This window comes from Notamacropus eugenii, chromosome 1, assembly GCF_028372415.1.
Source record: "Notamacropus eugenii isolate mMacEug1 chromosome 1, mMacEug1.pri_v2, whole genome shotgun sequence".
Taxonomy (NCBI): Eukaryota; Metazoa; Chordata; class Mammalia; order Diprotodontia; family Macropodidae; genus Notamacropus; species Notamacropus eugenii.
The window spans coordinates 650511754-650533628 of NC_092872.1; the positions used below are offsets into that span (position 1 = coordinate 650511754).

At 38.2% G+C, this 21875-nt stretch overlaps 1 protein-coding gene across 1 annotated transcript in view; it reads left to right on the forward strand.

Annotated features, from left to right (window-relative positions):
- The first annotated feature begins 4128 nt into the window (after positions 1-4128).
- Positions 4129-21875, forward strand: part of PNPT1 (polyribonucleotide nucleotidyltransferase 1) — a 48346-nt gene continuing 30599 nt past the window's right edge. The window contains exons 1-10 of the mRNA XM_072635518.1: positions 4129-4368; positions 9538-9598; positions 10185-10259; positions 11096-11201; positions 12387-12436; positions 14019-14082; positions 14170-14217; positions 17332-17445; positions 19739-19925; positions 21338-21389. Of these exons, the coding sequence (XP_072491619.1) occupies positions 4208-4368; positions 9538-9598; positions 10185-10259; positions 11096-11201; positions 12387-12436; positions 14019-14082; positions 14170-14217; positions 17332-17445; positions 19739-19925; positions 21338-21389 (918 nt within the window). The 5' untranslated portion in view covers positions 4129-4207. The remainder of the gene's footprint in view (positions 4369-9537; positions 9599-10184; positions 10260-11095; positions 11202-12386; positions 12437-14018; positions 14083-14169; positions 14218-17331; positions 17446-19738; positions 19926-21337; positions 21390-21875) is intronic.

Here is a 21875-nt window from a genome sequence, read left to right on the forward strand (position 1 = left end):
TTTTATTTTGGGGCTTAATTTTGGTAAGACAGTTTGAGTGCCAGATGAAGACTCTGGGAAGCCGCTAAAGAGCACCTCCCCACCCGGGCTTTGAGAACCCAAATATCGTGCTTCCCTCTCTGGTAACTGGTCAGACAGCTGTACCTGTCTGTTGAATTATGGTCAGACAGAGGAAGCCATGTATGTTGATTACTTTGGGGTTCAGGGTGTTGACTCCCCTGAACTAGGTGAATGATATATGTGCTTGACTAAAGAATTAATACATGTGTTTAATTAAAGTGATTGTTAACCCCTCAAAAGTTTCCTTTCCTTTTATGAATACAGATCTAAGAACCTGTGATAGCAGGTCTTCCTGTGTATGTTGGGGTGCGTATTGTTACAAGCTCCAAGCAGTTTCAATTTATTAGGGAAACTGGTGGTCCCTAAACAATGGATCCAAGACTCTCCTCTGCAGTCAAGGATGCCTCTAGCCTGGGGATTTGCTTCTTTTATTGCAACTCATAGGATGTCAAAAATAGATTGAGGTGGTACGCAATTATTTGATTGGTCAGTTCCAAAACAGGGAATTCCACATAATTGGTCAAAGGGAAATATCCATCGATTACCAAAGTTTAGTCATTAAACTTTCCAAATGTCATCGATCACAAGTGTTTAGTCAATGACCAAGCAACAAGATTCTGAAACTTTCAACCAGTTTGTTAAAAATATTAGGTGCAAAAGAACAAAGTAAAAGGGAAAACTGTGGTTTTTTGAAACACAGCAACTCTCAGAACCCACTCATAAAGGGTAGAAGGGACAACCCATCTCTGTCTCTATCCCTAACACACTTAATACAGGCCTTTGCAATGGAATACTACTGTGCTATAAGATATTATGAGCTCAATGATTTTAGGAAAACATGGAGAGACTTGCACAGAATAATGAAAGTGAAATGATCAGAACCAAGAGAAGATTGTATACAATAAAATCAATACTGTTTTAAGAATGACTTTGAGCAAATAAGTTACTTTGACTATTATAAAAATCCAAATTAACTATAAAGGATATATGAAGAAAAGATGCTATCTGTCTGCATCTACAGAAAGAACTGATGAACAAAAGTATGTATAGAATAATTATATAAACATAAATATGTGTTTATATTTATATTATACATGTGTGTGTGTGTCTAATAGCCATCTGGAAGGAAGCAAGAAAAAAATTTGCATGATAATTTGGTTGTACATTTGAAAGAAATGTAAGTTGGAAATTGTAGATTTACAGTTTCATATGTAATCATCTTTTCTACTGTACTGTGTTGTGGAAAAGTTTGTTTTATTTCATAAACTAAAAATAAAATTTAAAAAATAACAAACTAAAAATCTACATAATATAAATCTATCAATTAAAAGCAATATAATCAATATGTAGGTGTTATCAATTCATAGTGGGTTAATTCCAACTTATATAATTCTTGTTCTAACAATTAAAAATAATTCTATTATATATACCTTAAGTGTAGACAGTCACTGATACCCATAAAACACAATGAACTGAGTAGATTCTGATCAAATTGAGTCAAGGTATCATATTCTCATAACAGCACCTACCTCAAAGTGCTGTATGAGGATCAAATGAGATAACATATATATAGGCAGGGAGTCTATCACTTTCTGCTACTCAACTGATCTCAGCTGAGAAGAGACAAATCTTTCTCTGATCAAGTACCTTGCATCTTTCATCTCCTGCTTGGAACAGGGTGTTTCCCCAGAGAAGGCAGCAAGGGATTGGGGTGGACATCTTCCATTTGTCCCAAAGTATGACTTCTGTCTGTGTCAGCATGAGGCAACTCCTACTTCCTGTTGCCAGTCTGTTCCCCCAAAATGGATGTAGAGAACCTCTGGTGCAAAGAAAAGCAATCTTCTCTTTAGCATCAGACCTTCCCTGTCATGCCTGTCCCTTGAGGGAAGAGGAACAGGAAAGTTGGTGGGGAACAACTTCTTTCTCCTGTCATACAGGTTCAACCTCTGTCCTCCTGGGCCTTTTTTCCCCCTTAATTTCTACCCTTCAGAGGGAAGAGGAATAATGAAGCAAGGCCTCCCATCTGGTCATCTGACCATGTCTCTCCAATTTCATTCTTCATTTGCCTCCAGTCCAATCTCCATCCTCCCTGGGGAAGTGAAAAGTTGTCCTCCACTCAATGATGATCACACCTAGTCATACTCTTCACATAGCAGTGATTGATTCTGAACCCCTGTAGGTCATTATCCAAGCACTGTTCTCCACTTCCTAATTGTTTATTCCCATCCCCCTCAACCCCTTTGCCCCAAAGTTTCAACCAAACACTGCTCTACCCTCTGGAATGCCTATTCAATAGGTAAAAAAAGTGTCATCATCCTTAACCTTTTCCTCTCCCACTCCTTTCATTTACTAGCTATTACTGAAAACTGGCTCCCTCCAGATGACACTCTCAGGTTTTCCCTCTACCTCCATCACTTACTAATCTCTCTTCCTTTGAGGTTCAAGCTATTCCTATCTACCACCCAATAAAAATCCTGGTAGATGTTGTCTTCAGACCTCCACGTCACTCTCCTATCTTCCTGAATGAGTTTTTACATGGTTCACAATTTTGCTTTTCTCCCCAACTCCTGCTCAAATACTAGAACTTCAACATACACGCTGATTCTCTTTCAAACTCTTTAACCACTTAGTTCCTCAACCTACTCACTTCCTATGACTTCTCCATCCCACCTTAGCCACACACAAAGATAGTCATCACCCACAAATGTACCATCTCTCATTTAAGAATTCTGAGATGTCCTTAATGACATAACCTACTGGCTTTTCACCTTTCCCTCTGCCTTCCCTTACAATAACCTACTTTCATCTTCACCATGACATCTAATTCCTTGACCCCTCCATTCTCTCCTAGGCTGTTGTCTCGCCTGCACTGATCATTCTCTCCTCTTTTCCCCATCTTAAATCCTTGGTGAACCAATTCAACTTACACAGTCCTCCTCTCTTGAATCTTTAGCCCCTTTATCATATCACTAGTTATACCCTGTCAAGTGCTAGCCTTGGATCTTTCCCACCATTAGTCGCCTTTGCTCCTTCATACAGAAATGGTGCCAATTTACATTGGCTTTCTGAGGTTGGTAGCTTGCCCACTACACTGGGGTCACTCCACCTGGTGGCACTGTTGAGCCCTGGGTTCTGAGGATAGAAGTCTCACAGCTGGCCCATTGAGCAGGCGGCCTGCTGAGCCAGGACCTTGGAGTCTCGGTTGTTGATCTGTGCTGGGGCTACCAGTGTCACCCTATCTTGCCTGTGCTCTCTACATTTTTCCTTTTACTCAAGTGAGACAGGCCTTTCCTGAGGTGCTCCTAAGTTGGACTGGAAAAGTGCTTCAACCCATCTTTGTGTGGGTTCTGTCGCTCTAAGGCAGACCTGCACAACTCCTAAACTTCTGGCTGAAGACGGGTTAGACTAGAGACAGGTGACATGGTTGGTTGCCACAGGTCTGATGACAAACAGAAGAATGGACGGTGGCAAGTCTACATCTTCCCCATCTTTGGCGGGTTGCAGTCGGCCCAAGGGCCTTACGTCATGCAGACCTACTCCAGGATTTGTTTAGAGACTCGATTTAAAGTTGTCCAGGGGAGCTGGGGAGAGCTCAGGCACCTTCCTGTCTTTTCTCTACCTCCTCAGAGGCACTTTTCTAAGTTGCAGTATTGGTTCCATTAGTTTGATGGACATTTCCACAACCTTTAAAGTCTGTAAACTGCTTTACAAAACTTATCTTTGGGGATCACCAAAACCAAGCCAGTGAGGCAGATATTACAGGTATTACAGCCTTTAAAATTTTTAATTTTTAGTTATCTTTAAATTTCAAACCAAAATGTAAAAACACTTAATTTTTTAAAAAATAGATTTTAAACTTCCATTTTGCATAAGAGGAAACTGACGCTCAGTGAAGACAAGTGACTTCCTCATGGTCACACAGTTGGCAACTGTAGGTTAGCATTCAGTCAGACCTCACCAAGAGCCAGAGAACTGTGTCACAGTTCGCCTTTACATGAAGTTTGACCCTCTCCGGCCTCCGTGGCACGTAATCCTCTTGGATCTCCACCCCAGCCGCAGAAACGAGACTAAGCGGCGCCCTTCCCCCCAGGCCTGCTTGGACCAGCCAATCAGGAGGCGGCTCGGAGCAGTCCTCTGCCGTAGTGTCATGGCAGCCTCCACACGCTGCTGCTCATGCCTGCGCCTGCGGCCGCTGACAAACCGGCCCTTCCTCGGGCCGGGCCGGGCCCAGCGCCTTCCTTCGAGGCAGGCACGAGCGCTCTGGGGAAGCACGAAGCCCAGGACCGTGACCGTGGACTTGGGCAGCAGGTACTGGAGCTCCCGGCGCCGCCGCCGCGGGCCCGGGACTCTGCTCGCGCAGCCGGGCGGCCCTCTCTCGGGGACCCTTGCCCTCCCGGCCCTCTCTGGGTGGACCTTCCCCCCGCCCCCTGGGGGCCCTTCCCACCCCAGTCCTCTCGGGGTCCCTCCGGCCCCGCCCCCCACCCCTAGAACCCTTCAGCTACGGATAGCTCCATCTCTTCCTTTCTGGAGAGAAGTCTTCTACCTCCGCTGAGCCTCGTCTTCCCCTTCTGCACAGTGGGGTGCAGTGCGGGGAGCGCTGGAGTCTGGAAGCTCGGGGTTCAAATCCTGCCTCTGATCCTTGTGACCCGTGGGCAAGCAAGCCACTTAAACGTTCCTAGTCTCAGTTTCCTCCTCTGTAAAAACGAGGGAGTTGGACAGGATGGGCTCCGAGGTCCCTTCTGGCACCGAATCTGTGACTGCGAAATAACGTCTTCCTCGCCAGGCTGTAGTGAAGACGGAACGAGATCCAAGCTAAGGCCGAGGTGGTTGTGAGCATTAAAAGCAAACCTTAACATGCTATATTAATGAGACAGGGTAGGCGCGTGTAAGTGCTTCTTGATTGTTTACTAAGCTCGGAATTCAGGCATGAAATATAGTGGAATTTTGGAGTTCTTACGTGGAATTCTGTTTTCATTAGCTATTTGGGCTTTCATAATTTCCTTATGTGTAGGATGAGGGAGTCGGAGCACCTTATTCTAACGCTCTTTCCATTTCTTAATCCTCTGCTTCTTTCCCATGTTGTTTCTGCCCTGTGCTATTTGCTCCAGTCCCATGGTATCCAGGAAGCTGCCTCAAAGTTTTAGATGACTTTTTCATTGTCAAATTCATTGATTTTTTTTTTCTCAATCTGTGTTCTTGACGTTTCTGCTTTGTTGACAAGGTTCACCTCCTATTGCTTCATCAATCAAGCAGTCAGACAAGTGTCTATCTATTATACTTTTACTGTTTACCAAGCCCAGAGATAGGCCATGGAGGGATACAAAGGCAAAATCAAAAGAGCTACTGCCCACAGCCTTCTGTGGGGGAAAAGCATGGAACAGTGTGTCTGCATGTGAGACACAAAATATATACATATCAATACTAGGCAGTTTGGAGCATGGTAGGAAGCACTGGCACTTGAAAAGGTCTCATATTGGAATTCGAAATTAAACTGACCTTTAAAGGAATCTAGGAATCTAAATAAGAGGTAGAGATCAGGAGGGATTACATTCCAGTCATGTTCAAAAACAATGTGAAAATAGATTACTGTCTATAAGGGACATAAGTCTGACTGAATTGTACAGTGCATGAATGAGTATAATGGGTAAAAAGTCTTTAAGGGTAATTTGGAGCCTGGTTTCCAAAGACTTGAAATGCGGAGAAATGTGGCAATAGAGAGCCACTGGAGCTTCTTTTGTTGGGGAGTGATATAAGCAGATCTATGTTTTATGAATATCATTTAAGTGCCTGGGTAGAATATGGACTGGAGGGAAGAAATTGGAGACTGGGTGACTGATTTAGGAGTGTCTTTTACAGGGCGTCCAGGTAAGAGGTGACAAAGGTCTGAAGGTCTGAACTAGGGTGTTTGTGAGGGGAAAGAATGTGAGAGTATGAAGATAGAATTCTCAGGACTTGGTAACCAATTGAATTTGGGGGAGAGGAGTGAACAATAGAGAAAGACTTCTGGGTTGTGAACTGGAAGGATGGTGGTACTCTTGATAGGAGTAAGTAAGAAGGGACAAAATGGTCAGTAGACTCATACTGGAAGAGGACAGGGAGAAAGAGGATTGAGAAAAGACCACTGTTAGATTTAGCAATCAAGAGATTGATCCGTGGTGACTTTGGATAGGACAGTTTTAATCAAGTGGTAAAGAATGAAGCCAGAAGCAGCTTTGTGAAAGAAAGATAGTTTTGTTTTAGACATGTTGAATTTAAGGTGCCTTTGGTACATACATTTGGAAACATCCAGTAGAAAGTTAGTGATGAAGGACTGGTTCTGATTGAGTCAACTGCATAGAGATAAACCCTTGGGAGCTAATGAACTCACCATAAGAGTATAGAAAGAAAAAAAGACGCAGGAAGAAACCACAGTTGAAGAGGAAAGGGAAGAGAAATATCAATAATGATCCAGCAAAGGAAGCTAAGGAGTAGTAAGGCTGGCAGGAAGAAAGAGAAAGCAGAGATTAATTGAGAGGGTGGGCAACAGTGCCATACACCAGAGAGAATTCAAGAAAAATGAAGACTGAGAAAAGGCCCTTGAAATTGGCCATATTGGAAATTTAAGGGAGAACAGTTTCAATGAAATGAGAGGAAAGAGTTGGAGATTGATGAAACCTGACTTATGGATCCTCCAAGCTGTCATGGATGTGTGTACATGCATACATACATACATATACATAGGTAGATAAATAGATATAGAGATATCTCTTCCCTTTCACAACCAAACTCCCAGAAAAAGCTGTCCACACTCATTGCCTCCCTTTGCCCACCTCCAGTTTTCAGTTTGAGCCTCTGGTTTTAATTCTCTACCACTTGATAGAAGCTGTCCTATCTAACATCACCAGGGCTCTCTATTGCTAAATCTAATAGTAGTCTCTTCTTAATCCTCTTCCTTCTTGACCTCTGAAATATTTGACATTATTTAGTACTCTGTTTTTCTAAAGACTCTCACCTTGGTTTTCAGAACCCTACCCTCTCTTAGATATCCTCCTACCATCTTCGCAGGAGCTGCTTTGTAAGATCATTATCCATCCTTATTGCAAGTGTGCTAAAGAGCCCTGTCTTGAGCCCTCTCCTCTCTCTGCTCTGGGTAATCTCTTCAGTTAGTCAACAAATGCCTACTATGTTCCAGCTTCGAGGGATACAAAGAAATAAATGAAACTGTTCTAGTCTTCAAAGAACTTACATTCTGTCAGAAGGTACAATGAACTTAAATTGATACAAAATAACACTATTTACAAGGTAAATTTTTGGGAAGGGGAAAGTGGCAGGGGAACAGGAATGGCTTCATGTAGAAGATGTCACTCAGAGAGGGGAGTATTAAGGAAACAAAGGATTCTAAGAGCCAAAAGTAAAGTGGGAGAACCTTCTAGGCTTAGGGTACAGCCAGTAATCTCTATGCAGATGATTTGAAAAGCCTCAGGGTATGGGAGATAGCAGTGAACTTGGGAGTCAAGAAGATTCAAGTCAAGATTCAAATACTACCTAAGATACTTCCAAGTTATGTGACTTTAGAGCAAGTAACAACCAATCTGGGCCTCTGTTTCCATAGGGGGTTTGATTCAGTGGCATCTGAGGTTCCCTTCTGGATCTAAATCTATGATTCATCTACATATCCATCCTTCATTTGTCTCCTGAGCTCCCATTTCCACACCTCTAATAGCCTCAAGACATCTCCACACATGTTCCAGTCATCTCAAACTAAATATGTCCAAAACAGAACTCACCTTTCCTCCCAAACCTTCCTTCCTCCTAACTTCCTATGTCATAGGGTCATGGATTTAGGATTATTACAAACCTTAAAAGCTATAGAGCCCATCCTTTTTTTACAGATGAGGAAACTTTTACTTTTTACAGATGAGGCTGAGAGGTCACATGGCCAGTAAGTGTCTGAGATGGGACCAGTATATATTCAAATTCCCCAGGCACTCACTGTTTAACCCTGGGCAAGTCACTTAACTTCTCTCAGCCTCAGTTCCTCATCTGTAAAGTGGGGATAATAAGAGCAGATGAGATAATAGTTGTAAAGCTCAATACCTAGCACATAGTAAGCACTTTATAAATATTAGTTATTATTCTTATTGTATTATACCATACTGCTTCTGGGTTAGTATGTCACTGACAAGGTTTGTAACTTTGAAATTGTGTTCAGCTCCTCACTGTTATTTTCCTCCATGTCCAGTCATTCTACTTGTTAACATCTCTAGCATCATATCTCATTTTTCTTACATCACAACCACCCTAGTTTGTTGTTCAGTCATGTATGACTCTTCCTGACCCCATTTGGGGTTTTCTTGGCAAAGATACTGGCGTGATTTGCCATTTCCTACTCCAACTCGTTTTACAGAGGGGGAAACTGAGGCAAACAGTGTGAGGTGACTTGCCTATGGTTACACAGCTACTGAGTGTCTGAGGCTAGATTTGAACTCAGGTCTTCCTGTCTCCAGGCCTAGTGTTGTATCCACTATACCACCTAGCTGCCCAACCTAGACAGACCCTTAATGTTTCCTGCCTGGACTATATTAGTAACCTCTTCTGAGTCTCCCTGTCTCAAGTCTATCCACTTTTAAATATCTTGCACATAGCTGCTAACTTGATATTCCTAAAGAACAAGTCCAACTATATCACTCTCTTCTACTCAAGAAGCTACAATGGCTCCCCTATAGGAATTTCTTCTAAAAATGCTTTGAATTTCCAATTCCTACCATTTCTTCTTTGAAAATGTCTATGGTATGGACTCATTCATTCCCTTCTACTCCTACAGCTACATTCATGCCGGAATTACAATGGTATTCCTAACAAGTCTTCAAGTATATAGTCCTACTAGTAGTTATAGGATTAATCTTTGTAAAACTCCTCACTACGGGTTCTTAACCCTTCTGCAGTAAGGTGAAGAATATGGATCCTTTCTCAGAATGTTTTTAAGTGTATAAGAAATGCATAGGAGTATAAAGGAGATCAATTATATTGAAATACAATGATCAAAACAGTTGGGGGGAGGGGGCATGGAAATTCTGAAGTTCACAGACACCAGATTAAGTACCCCAAATTACATCAAGTATAATTTGCTAACAAACCTACAAAGATTTCTTTCCGCACAAAGTCCAAATTTCTCTGCCTGGCTTTAAACATCTTCACATTTTGGCACCACCAACCTCACTTCTCAATATGCCCACAATACAATCTTTGTTCCAGCCTCCTCTCTTCTACATGTTATGGCACTTTCTTCATGTTTTCTCTGCCTTGACTGCCACGTAAGCAAAGCACTTTGCAAAGCTTAAAGCTCTTTAAAAATTCTGTGAAAACTCTATATAAAGTGCAGTAATTACCAGCATTTAATGAATACCCTGCTCTCTTCAAGAAAACTTTGTAGATTCTGTGTGTCAGGGCTGTCAATTGAATTGATAACTCATGTTCTTTTGGTTTTGTTTTAAACAGAAAACTGGAAATATCCTCTGGAAAACTGGCTAGATTTGCAGATGGCTGTGCTGTAGTACAGGTAAAACATTATGGTAAAATTTTTAGTTTTTAAAAAATGGTTACTGGACCTGGTTTTAATTTCTTCCATAATAATGAATATTTTAAATTGAGAATGTAAGAGTGTCGGTAGTGAAAGTCAATTCAGGAATTATCTAGTTTACTTCTAATATTTATATCAAAACTGCTCCAGTTCTTATCTTTGACATTTCAAAAAAAGACATTTCACTGCATTAATTAAGTTAGATATTCTAGTATCTTATGAACCTTTGTGCAGGAAGTTTTATTGATCTATACCTATATCTCTAGTTTTGCTTCTAATGATGATAGAGAAAACTGTACTAGGCTTGCTTATTTCAAATTGACTGTTCTTGTTTCAATCATTGTTGCATAGCAGGAGTCTGCTTTTGGCCACTGAAGATTAGTTAAAGTCACTGTTATGAAGAAAACAGTAATCTTTCCTTGAGTTTAATTGAAGTAAAGTAGGAATTCTTTCTTTTTTTTTTTAAATCTTTCTCTTAAATAATTGGAAGCTCTTGGTATATTGATAATTCCTGGTGCTAATGCTACTTACTATTGTTTGTTGTATTTTTGTATGTGTTTTTAAGTCAGGTGAAACAGCTGTGATGGTTACAGCAGTCAGTAAAACAAAGCCTTCACCCTCTCAGTTCATGCCTTTAGTGGTAAGTACCAGATAATTTGTCTGAAATTGTGATAGTTTCTAAAAAGTACAAAGGGAAAAAATGGGGGAGGAGGGGATATGTCCATATTACTTAATACTTTGGACAAAGTATCTTGGCCAGGGATGTATCTGGGTCACTTTTTTAAATGGGTAATTAAACTCATGATGGTAAAAGGCTATTTATAGACACTAATAATCTCCTTACATATATAGTAACAAATTTGCAAAGAAGCACATTGTACTTCAGCCTATAAAAACTTTTCATAAGTAGCATGATGAAACAGTGGAATCTTAATTGCCCTAGAAGGGCAGCTAGGTGGCACAGGGGATAGAGTCAGGAAAACTCATCTTCCTGAGTTCAAATGTGGCCCCAGACACTTACCAGCTGTGTGACCATGATCAAATCACCTCACACTGTTTGCCTAAGTTTCCTCACCTGTAAAATGGGCTGGTGAAGGAAATGGCAAACCATCCCAGTATCTTTGCCAAGAAAACCCCAAATGAGGTCATGAAGAGTCTGACACAACTGAACAGTAAGTTGTTATAGAAGTTAGCAAAGCAGGCAGTAGGAATTAGGGATATTTAGAGAAACACTGGAGAGCTTCATTGGATGAAACATTAAATTAGATGGCCTTTAAGATCACTTTCAGCTCTTACGTTCTATAAAACCTTTGTCTTGTAAATATAAAATAAAGTAACACTGTTTTTGCTCCAAAGAATAAATTGCTATCTGTCCCAGGTAGATAATTATTCGTAAGGCATTGGTAGGTGTTAAGAGTTTGTAATAGTATGTAGCTTCTGTTGGAATTCATAAGAACAATTCCATTTTCACTTAAGGTTGACTATAAACAGAAAGCTGCTGCAGCAGGTAGAATTCCCACAAATCATCTTAGAAGAGAGTTTGGTTCTTCTGATAAAGAAATTCTCACAAGTCGAATTATAGGTAAGATAAAAATTTAAAAAACTACATATGATCATTTAAAGTACTTCTTGGAGTACGTGGGGTGAGGGAGGGTAAAGAGAAGATCACTAAGGTTACAAACCTGGGAGCCCAGGAAATTTGGAAGAGAGGTGGGGATAATGATTTCAGATTTGGACATGTTGAGTTTAAAATATCTCTGGAACATCCAGTCTGAAATGTCCAGTAGGGACACAGGGAAAAGCACAGGGAAAAGACGAGAGCTTGATACAGAGATCTACGAATTATCTATGTAAAGAGGCTAGTTAAACCCATGGAGGCTAATGAGGTTACTGAGAGAGAGAATGTAGATAGAAAGGTAGAATAATGTGAGATTGTGGGATTTTTGAATGGAAAGCAAATTTTATTTAGTAGACAGTAAAAAGCCACTGGAGATTTCTGAGCAGAAGAGTGATGTGAACATAAGCATTTGTAAGAATGACAGGAATAGAAAAGATGGATAGAAGCAAGAAGAAAGTGAATAAGATGTTTTTATCCACCATGTTTTTCAGTAGTCTTCACTTGAATGCTTTCCCAAATTATGTAGAATTTGTGAACTAGATTAATTCTGTAGATTGATTCCTAAATATCCTTTAGCATTCCTGGATATTTCTGACTTATTTTATAAGTTGGTGATGGTTGAATTTCTTGGAATGAGCGGGAGGGATGTAAAAGTGGCTTTAGTATTGTCAGGCTGATAACTATAACCACACTTAAGTGGCACTGGCAATAGTTAATGGAAGGATTTTCTTTTGCACTGGTGCAGTTTTTATGACTTTGTCTCCTATTTCTACTTTGGACTAATGACTTTGGGACTGTAATGAAGATAAATTCCCCTTTCCACTGTTTGGCCTTTGCCAAAAACTACAAACTGTATTTTCTCACTTCTTGGCTGCTTGTAAGACCATTATGGTGCTTGTGCATCATACTTCTGGCAAAGCATTTAGGTACCTACATTATTACCAGGGATGGGATAAACATATATAAGTAATATAATTCCATTCATTTGTGTTCTCCTTAATAAATAAGCCTAAGAAAAAAGGAAATTCTTCATATTGAACAACTCTGTTATTAGTCACATTGTAAATACAAAAAGTCTACTAATTATCACTTTAATGATAAACCAATATCTCCACAAAGCTATTTTAAAAACTCCTTTCTCCCCCCCAGATCGTTCAATCAGACCTCTCTTTCCATCAGGCTACTTTTATGATACACAGGTAAGTTCTGTTTAGTATATTTTTTAGTCAGTATTTCTTAAGTATTTGCTGTGTTGATCATAAGAAAATAGAGATTCTTCTTGGTAGTATTACTTTTTAAGCTGAATGAATAATGAATAAGTACAACATTCATTCCAAATAGTAATTGGAGATTTACTGAAAAGATGTTTTGATCAATAATATTAACCCACATGTCCATAAACTTACAAAATGCTCAAAATTCAAAATAAACACTATGAGACATTGCAAGAATTATTTTTTCATTTTACAGATGAGGAAATGGTGGCTTAACCAAAGTTCCATAACTAATAAGTGTCAAAAGTGAGATTCAAACCCAGCCTTCTCCTCTCTCTAAATTCAGTGATCCTTCTTCTATACTACAGTGCCTCTCCAGCAGAACAATTTTTAAAGACAGTTTTTAAGATATACTGTAGGACAGAATATAATTCTTATTTTTCATTAAGTTTTCTAGTTTTCCCTGGAGAAAAAAAATCTGCATCACATTTTTGGTTACAAGTAAATTTGGTAGTAATAAGCTTTATTTTTTTTTTAGTAATGCAATTTATCACTAATTTAAGTAACATCCCAGTAACATTTGTTGAAATGTTTTTGAGTTTCTCTCCTAGCACAAAAAAAAATAACCTTAATTTTAATTCTTGCCAAGTTAGAACGAGTGTAGAACAGTAAGAAAGAAGTTTGATGTCTTCCTTTAGAAAGCCTCTTCATAGTACATTTATGTAGAAAAGAAGGATTTCTTGTCTCTTTAAAAGTATATATTTTGATACCCTATACTGAATTCAGTCTTTACATAATCAAAATACCAGTGACTTCTATAGATTTGTCATAATTACAATAGAATTATTTGGCTTAATAGATGTCTGGTATTTTTTTAGTCTTGTGTCAATCCATCAGTCGGTAAACATTTGTCAAGCATTTATGTGCCAAGTAATATACTAAGCATTTGTTTACTCTGAGTCTAATTTTTGACTTTCTTTTTATCATATAAATCTTACTATAATACTTAGCATAGCACCTTATCTGCAGATATTCATACTTTCAATAGATATTGGTTGGTGGATCTAGACTAATAAAATCATAATTATCAGTTTGATTCCTCTTTAGTTTTGCTGTGTTCTTTGCCTGTAGACTGAATTTCCCAACCTAGCAGGATGTCTAAAGTATATGGCCCTTTGTCACAAGGGTAACCAATGATTAATTTAGTGCCCAGGGCATTTCTATTAATGATGTAAATAAATTAAATGGCACAAGTTCAAGCCTCTTTTCATTCTCTGATCTCAGATAATTTTTATTGGATTTTTCCAATAAACATCTTTTTGGTACATTTCCTTTTTGAATGGCCAGTACTTATCTGACAGTTGTTTGTTTTGTACAAATGGATTTCCACTATTTTCTTTTCCCATCCTTTTCAAGGATGTTTCAGCCTCAGGTAAGTTTGTTATTAATACTGTATTATCTACTCAGTTGTAATCAGTTACAGAAGACATGTTATTTGTTATATGATTTTAATACATAAATGGTATTCCTCAATGAAAGTTTTCCTTTTTCTTTTCTTTCACATCAGGTTCTTTGTAATCTTTTAGCGGTAGATGGTGTTAATGAGCCTGATGTCTTAGCAATTAATGGTGGTAAGTACAAATCCAGAAATTTTTACATTAGTATTTTAGTTATACCAAAAGCTAAAAAAAATTTTTTTTTATCTTGCTTGTTTTTAGCTTCTGCAGCCCTCTCATTATCAGATATTCCTTGGAATGGTCCTATTGGTAAGTCAAAATTTGAATATAAGAAATATAATTAAGGTTACTTTTACAAAGTAATATGTAATTTGTACAGTTATGTGCCTATTGTGTTCACAGCACTATATTAGCTGAGGGGGTACAAAGATAAAAGATTACACATTCTCTGCCCTCAGGGGCTTAGAGCACAATAGAGAAGTAATCCATTTTTCACATAAGTATAATATAAGGTAGAATGTAATGGGAGCAAAGGAGAGATCAATTCAAAGTACTCTTAAGAAAACTGAGGAGGGTAGAAAATACTGTCAGATAGGAATAGGGAGTAGATAGGATTTTACAAAAGATATGTTACCTGAGCTGAGCCTTAAAGGCATAAATGGATTTAGACAGCAAAAATAAGAATATATATTCCAGAAACAGGAAATGGACTACATGAATTCACAGAGGAAGGAGAGTTGGTATGCTGAGTTCAGGAAACAGCTAGTAGTCCAATTGGGCAGGGATATAGGGTAGTTATATTAAAAAAGGCTAGAAAGATAAATTGGCGTCAGATTATAGAGGGTTTTTAGCTAGCAGGAGGGTGTAGTCAGTAGTTTTAAATGCTCCAGAAAGGTCAAGAATAGAAAACTGAGGCAAAGCTATTAGATTTAGCACTTAAGAGGTAACTGGGACCCTTTGAAAGATCAGTTTCAGTTGAGAATTGTTCTTGCATGCAACTGGAAAATAAGAAATACAGGTAATGGTGTATAGAAATCTATCTTGCCCTATAAGAAAAGAGAGAAGATGGGGATAAGAGAAGGGAGGGCAGATTGGGGGAAGGGGTAATCAGAATGCATGGTATTTTGGGGTGGGGGAAGGGAAGAGATGGGGAGAAAATTTGGAACTCAAAATTTTGTGGAAATGAATATTGAAAATTAAAAATAAACATTAAAAAAAGAAAGAGCAGTTTTAGTAAATGGTAAGATTAAAAGCCATATTTCAAAGGGTTGCAGAGCAAATTGGTGGTGAGGAAGTAAGGGCAGTGGGCATAGTTGAAGTGGGGAACCTGCAGCCTCAAGGCCACATGTGGTCCTCTAGGTTCTCAAGTGCAGCCCTTTGACTGAATCCAAACTTCACCCTTAAAAAAGGGATTTGTTCTATGAAGTTTGGATTCAGTCAAAGGGCCTCACTTGAGGACCTAGAGGCCTCAAGGCCACAGGTTCCCCACTGCTAGCGTAGGCACTTAGAATTGAGTAGGAGACATAATAGGACTAAGGTTTGAGAGAATGCTAGGGTCAAGGGAAATTTGTTTGTTTGTTGGTCTTTAAGGCCAGAAAACTAAGCATATTCTTGGGCAACAGAGAGTCAAATAAAATCTAGCTTGAAGAAGAAAGGATCAATGGAGAAGGCTTTTGAAAGAGATAGAAAGGAATGTGTTCAAAGGTGCAGGTGGGAGAATAGCCCATCTTGACAAGAAGAAATATCAGTTTGTCTTCTGGAACTAGATCATAAGAAGAGAAAATAAATAAAAATGTAGAGGTTTGGAGATGAGGCCTCATAACAGATAGGCTCAGACTTCTCAAAAGAAAGCAAAGTCATTTCTGAGATGGTGAGAATTATACTGAAGGCTTTGAAAAAAGCAACTTAGGAACAACAAAGATGTATGATAGGGAGCCAATCAGAAGTAAAGAAAAAGATTGCCATATAGTGGTGAAAGTGAATTTGTCATGGACTCATTTGTGTCTCCTCTTTTGTCCAGCAACTCCTGCATAGCCAGGGGAAAATTAGATTGCGGGGATGACACATAATTGAGAATTATCAGGACATATTAAAGGACAGGGAATAAAGAATTCAGATGTCAAGCAATGAGCGTCCAATTGGAGTGGGTCCCAACCGTAAAAAGAAGGCAATAAGGCCAGAACAGAAGTTGTAAACTAGAACAGGGTAGACATTGAGGAATTAGATATTGTGAGGACAAAGAGCAAGTTTAGGAAGGAGGCAGTGGGAAAAGTAGAATCAAAAGTTGTGATCCAAAAGGGACATTTTAGAGTTCAAGATTTTGATGGTAGTAGAACAGTGGCAGATGGCGGTGAGGCATAAGATGTGAAGGGCAGTGACAAGAGATAGTTTGGAATCATCTCCATTAAAGAACTTAGGAGGTCAGAGTATTAGGAAGGAGATTTTACGTAAGTAGCAAAGTCAGCAAAGATGAGGACATTAGTTGGACTGAAAGAAAGTTGTAAACTGTACTTATAGAGGAAAGAGGGAGGATAACTTGAAAGTCAATGGATAACCGTAGTAAGGATCCAGGAAGTGTGCTTTAATCAAATGGCATAAACTTTAAGGAGTGGGTTTCTAAGAAGATTCTGTAAGTTGCATAAATATGCAAATTTCTGGACTTGTGGGCATTGAGAAAAGGAGGTACCAGCGTTAGAGAGTAGTATCTTCAGAAGAAAACCAGTTATTGGTTTTCTCTAGGAGTTAGGAATGAGAAAAATGAACAAAAATTTGATAACAGAGTGCACAACGGCAGGGGCTAGTTGAGGAGAGTGGACCAGGGATTAGACTGAATTAGAAGGGAACAGGAACGAAGAGATAGCAGGGGATGAGGATTTTGCCAAGCCAGACATCAGCTCTGAATCACAGGGATTAGAGGGATAGGAAGCAGGAATTTGTTAAACAATGAGCAGAAGATTATCCAAAAAAGCAGAAGTTTGTGGATGAAATCCCAAAGTTGATGTTAGGATGTGGATGTGAAGTAGGTCTGTATTGATGCTATCTCTGATGTAGAGCTGCCTCACTGGCTTAAGTATGACATTTCAAATATTGCTTCTTTCAAGCTTGCTGGAATCAAGTTTTGATTCTAATAATAAAATCATACTAGTTTTCAAGGTTTTTTTTTCTTAAGTATATTTCTTTTTTGTCAGTTTTTAAAAGAGAGCTTATTTGTGGCTGAGAATTGGGCATACAGACTCAGAATAATACAATGCATATATAGGGTTTCGTTATGATAATACTTGTAAGAAAAACTTCCAGATGTTAAAAGTGTGGATAATCATTGGGTTTTTGTTTGTCTGTTTTCAGAAAGTAACAGGTTAAAATATTTTTGATATCAATGATTTTGAGTTTTACAATATCAATAATAATTGAAGTCCTTTTTAGGTGCAGTACGAATAGGAATAATTGATGGAGAGTATGTTGTTAACCCAACTCGAAAAGAAATGTCCTGTAGTACTTTAAATTTAGTAGTCACTGGAGCTCCTAGCAGTCAGATTGGTAAGTAGTTTGGAAATCTGGTATTTTCTTATAAGTTCACAGTTTTAAATCTAAATATATGTACATTTTGTGTTTAATTATTAAAAACTTTCTGGGAACTATTTCTAAAATTATTTTTAGTCTAGGAAGCAACAATTTAATACTGAATTGTTTTGTAAATGTAATAGTATTTATTTGTCCATTGTATTCTCTCCAGCTCTATGATTGGATTTGACAAAAGAGGGTGGTCTGGTATAAGGAAGCTTAGTTAGAAAGATGAGATGTGAGTTGATCTTGAGTCACCTGGGTGCCAGTATAGGAAAGGCATTGGTAAACTGGAGGGAGCTAAGATGATAAATAGGCCACAAGATTATGCCACATAAGTATTGTTTGAAGGTACTTCAGTAAATATTTATTAAGCACCTACTGCGTACCAGGCACATAGAATTATGGGGTGAGTTGAATGGAATATAAAAGCTGCCTTCAGGTATTTGAAGGTGTATTATGTGGAAAAACAATCAAAACCAGATAGCAGAACTATGAGCAACGACTAGAAGTTGCAAGTAGAATAAATTGCTTTGGGGAGGAGGGACATGTTGGGTCCTTTCTCACTAGAAATCTTCAAGCAAAGGCTGGATGAGCACATAGAGATTTTGTGGATATCGTTCTTGCACAGGTACATTTATAAAATGATGACTTTTGTTCTTTCACAATCTGAAATCAATTTTGCACTCTTCACTCCTCAGAGCTAATGCTTTTGTTAAATGAATGTACTCTAGGATCTAGGGAAGATGAAATTGTCAGCCGTTTGTCCCAGATTCCACATCTACATCATGGTTTAATGTTCTCCTCTTGGCTATACACTAGGGAAATAAAATGCTTCTGAGTCTTTCCTTCATGATTGGCAGTACATAAATTTCCATTGGCAGTGATCCTAATGATTCTAAAATTTTTGGTAATATCCTTTGTTTTTACATTACCTTCTTTTATGAATAGATCATTTCGCTTTCTGCTTCCCGGAGTTATTCCTTACAATATAGAACAAAAAGGGGGTAGAGGAGATGCAAAATCAGGTTAACAAAACTGGCTGACAATATATTCAGTGTTCCACACATATATAGTCCCCCTTTTCTGAAAAGAATGAAGGGAAGTAAATTCTCTTCAGCATCAAGTTTGGTTATTACAATCACACAGCATTCCTATTTAGTTTGACTGTTCTTTGTTTCACTTGTTTTACAGTCTTTGTGTATAGTCTTCTTGGTCCTGCTTTTTTCACTTTATCTAAGTCTTTCCTTCTCTGTATTGTGCATTTTTGTCATTTCTAACAGCACAATAATATTCCATTGCATTCATTCACCACACCTTCAGACATTTCCCAACAAATGGACATATACTTTCTTTCAAGTCCTTTTCTACTTCAGAAAGTGCCGCTATCAATATTTTTAGTATATGTGGGCCCTTTCTTTTATCTTTGACTTGCTTGCTCATATGACTACCAGTCAATCTCTGGGACAAAGGATGAAGACATTTTAGTCACTTATCTAACATAATTCCCAACTCTTCCTTTCTATTGATCTTCTGTGATTGAAAAGGAAAAGGAAAAATAAAAGATTCAGAAATCTCCTCCTCCTTGACTGTTACTGAAAGGAAGATTAAAGCTTTTTCTTGCTCACTGAAAGAAAAGGACTAGCAACAGAGAAAATTAACTTAATTACATGAGTCCTAGAGTAATTCACATTAACTCTAAGTAGACCACTTTCATTAAAATCAATCTATATCTAATGATTTACATAAATCTCCCTTTTCCAAGATGCAATATTTTATTTTGTGGGTTTTTTGTTTAAAAGGGGAAAAAACATGTAAATTTTTTTAAAAATTGGTAGTAGAGAAGGTCCATATGATAAAAACCTGAAGCTTTTAGGTTATAAGATTAAGGCTTCTCTGTTCCTGTGCAGGACGTATGCAAAAATCTAAAACCTAGTGAGTTTAGATTAAATATCTTTTAAGGTATTTGTACTAAACTTAATCTTATGCAGACCACCTTTAATTTCCTCTGTTCATTTTCTGGGAAATTTAGAGGAAAACCCCATCGGGAATTTAAATATGAGGACCACATAGTTCATCCATACTTTACTAATCCATACTTTGGTTAAGGAAAGGAATTAGAAAAGTGGCTGTGGTATTTGGAACTAAAGGCAATTGTTTGATGTTAAATTTATGTTAGGTCATGACTTAAAAATTTTTTACCGATGTTATGTTGATTTTAAAAGTAAATATCAATGGAAATTTGGCTCCCTGTTTTTTATTTTAATAGTGATGTTGGAAGCTGCTGCAGAGAATGTATTACAGCAGAACTTTTGTCACGCCATCAAACTTGGGGTGAAGCACACCCAACAAATAATCCAGGGGATACAGAAATTGATGAGAGAGGGTGGTAGTGCTAAGAGGACCCCTCAAAAGCTATTTTCTGCACCTCCAGAGATGGTGAAATTTGTCAATAAGTAAGTACATCCATTCATACTATACAAATTGTGGAATTAGTACCAGATTTATTTCCTTCTCAGAAAAAAAAAACTTTCTGTAGAAACTATAGTTATATTTTTGCAATCTTAATCATTAGCCAGCACTATTCTATCCTAATAGCCATTGTCATAAATTTATTGTTGTTGTTCACCTATTTCAGTTGGTGTGCCCCATTTGGGTCTTCTTGGTAAAGATACTGGAATGATTTGCCATTTACTTCTCTAGCTCATTTTACAGTTGAGAAAACTGAGGCAGAAAGGGTTAAGTGACTTGCCCAAGGTCACTAGCCCAAGGTCTACTGATAAGGGTTTGAGGCTGGATTTGAACACGGGTCTTCCTAACCCCAAGCCCAGCTCTCTATCCAGTTCAATACTGAACTTCTTTTTGTCCCATTATCATAAATACCTATCTTCAATCTTAACCAAAAAAACCATTTTTAAGGGCAAACACATTTTGCCTGCAAAATGGCCTGTACCCAACCTCCTACCCCCTCTGCTCTTTTTATTCCCCCATACCAATAAGCATGGAGTTCTTTCAGAAGGGCAGATGTGGTATTGGTAGGATTCAGTGGCACCCAAATTTCTGCTCCTCCCTAGTGTGGTTCAGTAAATAGAGTAGGTTCCCCAAATGCTTTTTGAACTCTCAAAACGAACAAGAAGAGGAGGGTATAAAGCTGCCTGTTTGTTTCAGAGCATTTACAAGTTGGGCATTCATGACTTATGAACTGCCTTTAATTAGCATGGGAATGCAGATCTGTTGTGCTTTGAACATAGTAAGTGCTTAATAAATGTGAATTGAATTTAACTGAATTAAAAAACTTACTTATGTTAGTAATTCTTTTAATGCATATAAATTTAAGAAAGAAATCTATCATAGAGGTTGATTTCACCTACTTAATAATAAGATACATTATTATTCAATCTTTGCAGCCAGATACAAAGTGTTTATTTATAAACACTTGACTAAGAACTAGATTGTAACAACTCACCAGATTTGTTTTCTTTATTTTACATGAGATCACTCACCTAAGAACCACTTAAAGTGACCGTCCAACTAAGACAATGAATGAAAAGTACTTTACAAAACCTAAAAGTGCTATATAATGGCAGCTGTCATTTTCTCAAGTTCGCTCATATTAGTTTAAATGCCATGTTCTTGTTCTTTTTTTAAAATTATTTTTTTCAAATTCATTAATTTTATATTTATTCCTTCTGTCCTTGCAGGCCAAGTGTGGTGGCAATTCACATTTCCTTTAAGGCTGAATCAGTGTTTGAGAAAGTGACTTTTAAATACACACACACACACACACACACACACACACACACACACACGAAATTAACAAGTGATTTCAAATGATACACCTTATATATGTTTTTTATCCTTAAAACAGACATGCCATGGAAAGGATTTATGCTGTTTTTACAGATTATAATCATGACAAAGTAAGTCTACTTGAAATATCTCCCAAGAATACTATATGTATAAGAGTTCTGAGGACTCTAATACCATATTTTACTTAATAGTGTTTGGGAATTTTGCATCTGTTTTCATGCAACGTGTGCGTGTGTGTGTGTGTGTGTGTGTGTGTGTGTGTGTGTGTGTGTGTGTAAAATGTTTAATGCTTGAGGCATTTTCTCTAGCTGTCCCCCATGCCCTGACCTCCCTGACTTTCCTTAAATTAGTCAGTCTTAACCCTAGCGCCTCCAACTGTTAATTATCTCCAATTATCCTGTATGTACCCTGCTTTGTATATACTTGCTGGCTGTTGTCTACCCCATCAGATTATAAACTCTTTGGCGACAGGGACTGTCTTTTGTCCCTTTTTACATCCCCAGTGCTGGCACATACTAGCCACTTAATAAATGTCTCTTGATTGGTTGATTGAAATATCTTGAAACTTTCTTTTTTCTTGATGTCCCTCATCCCAT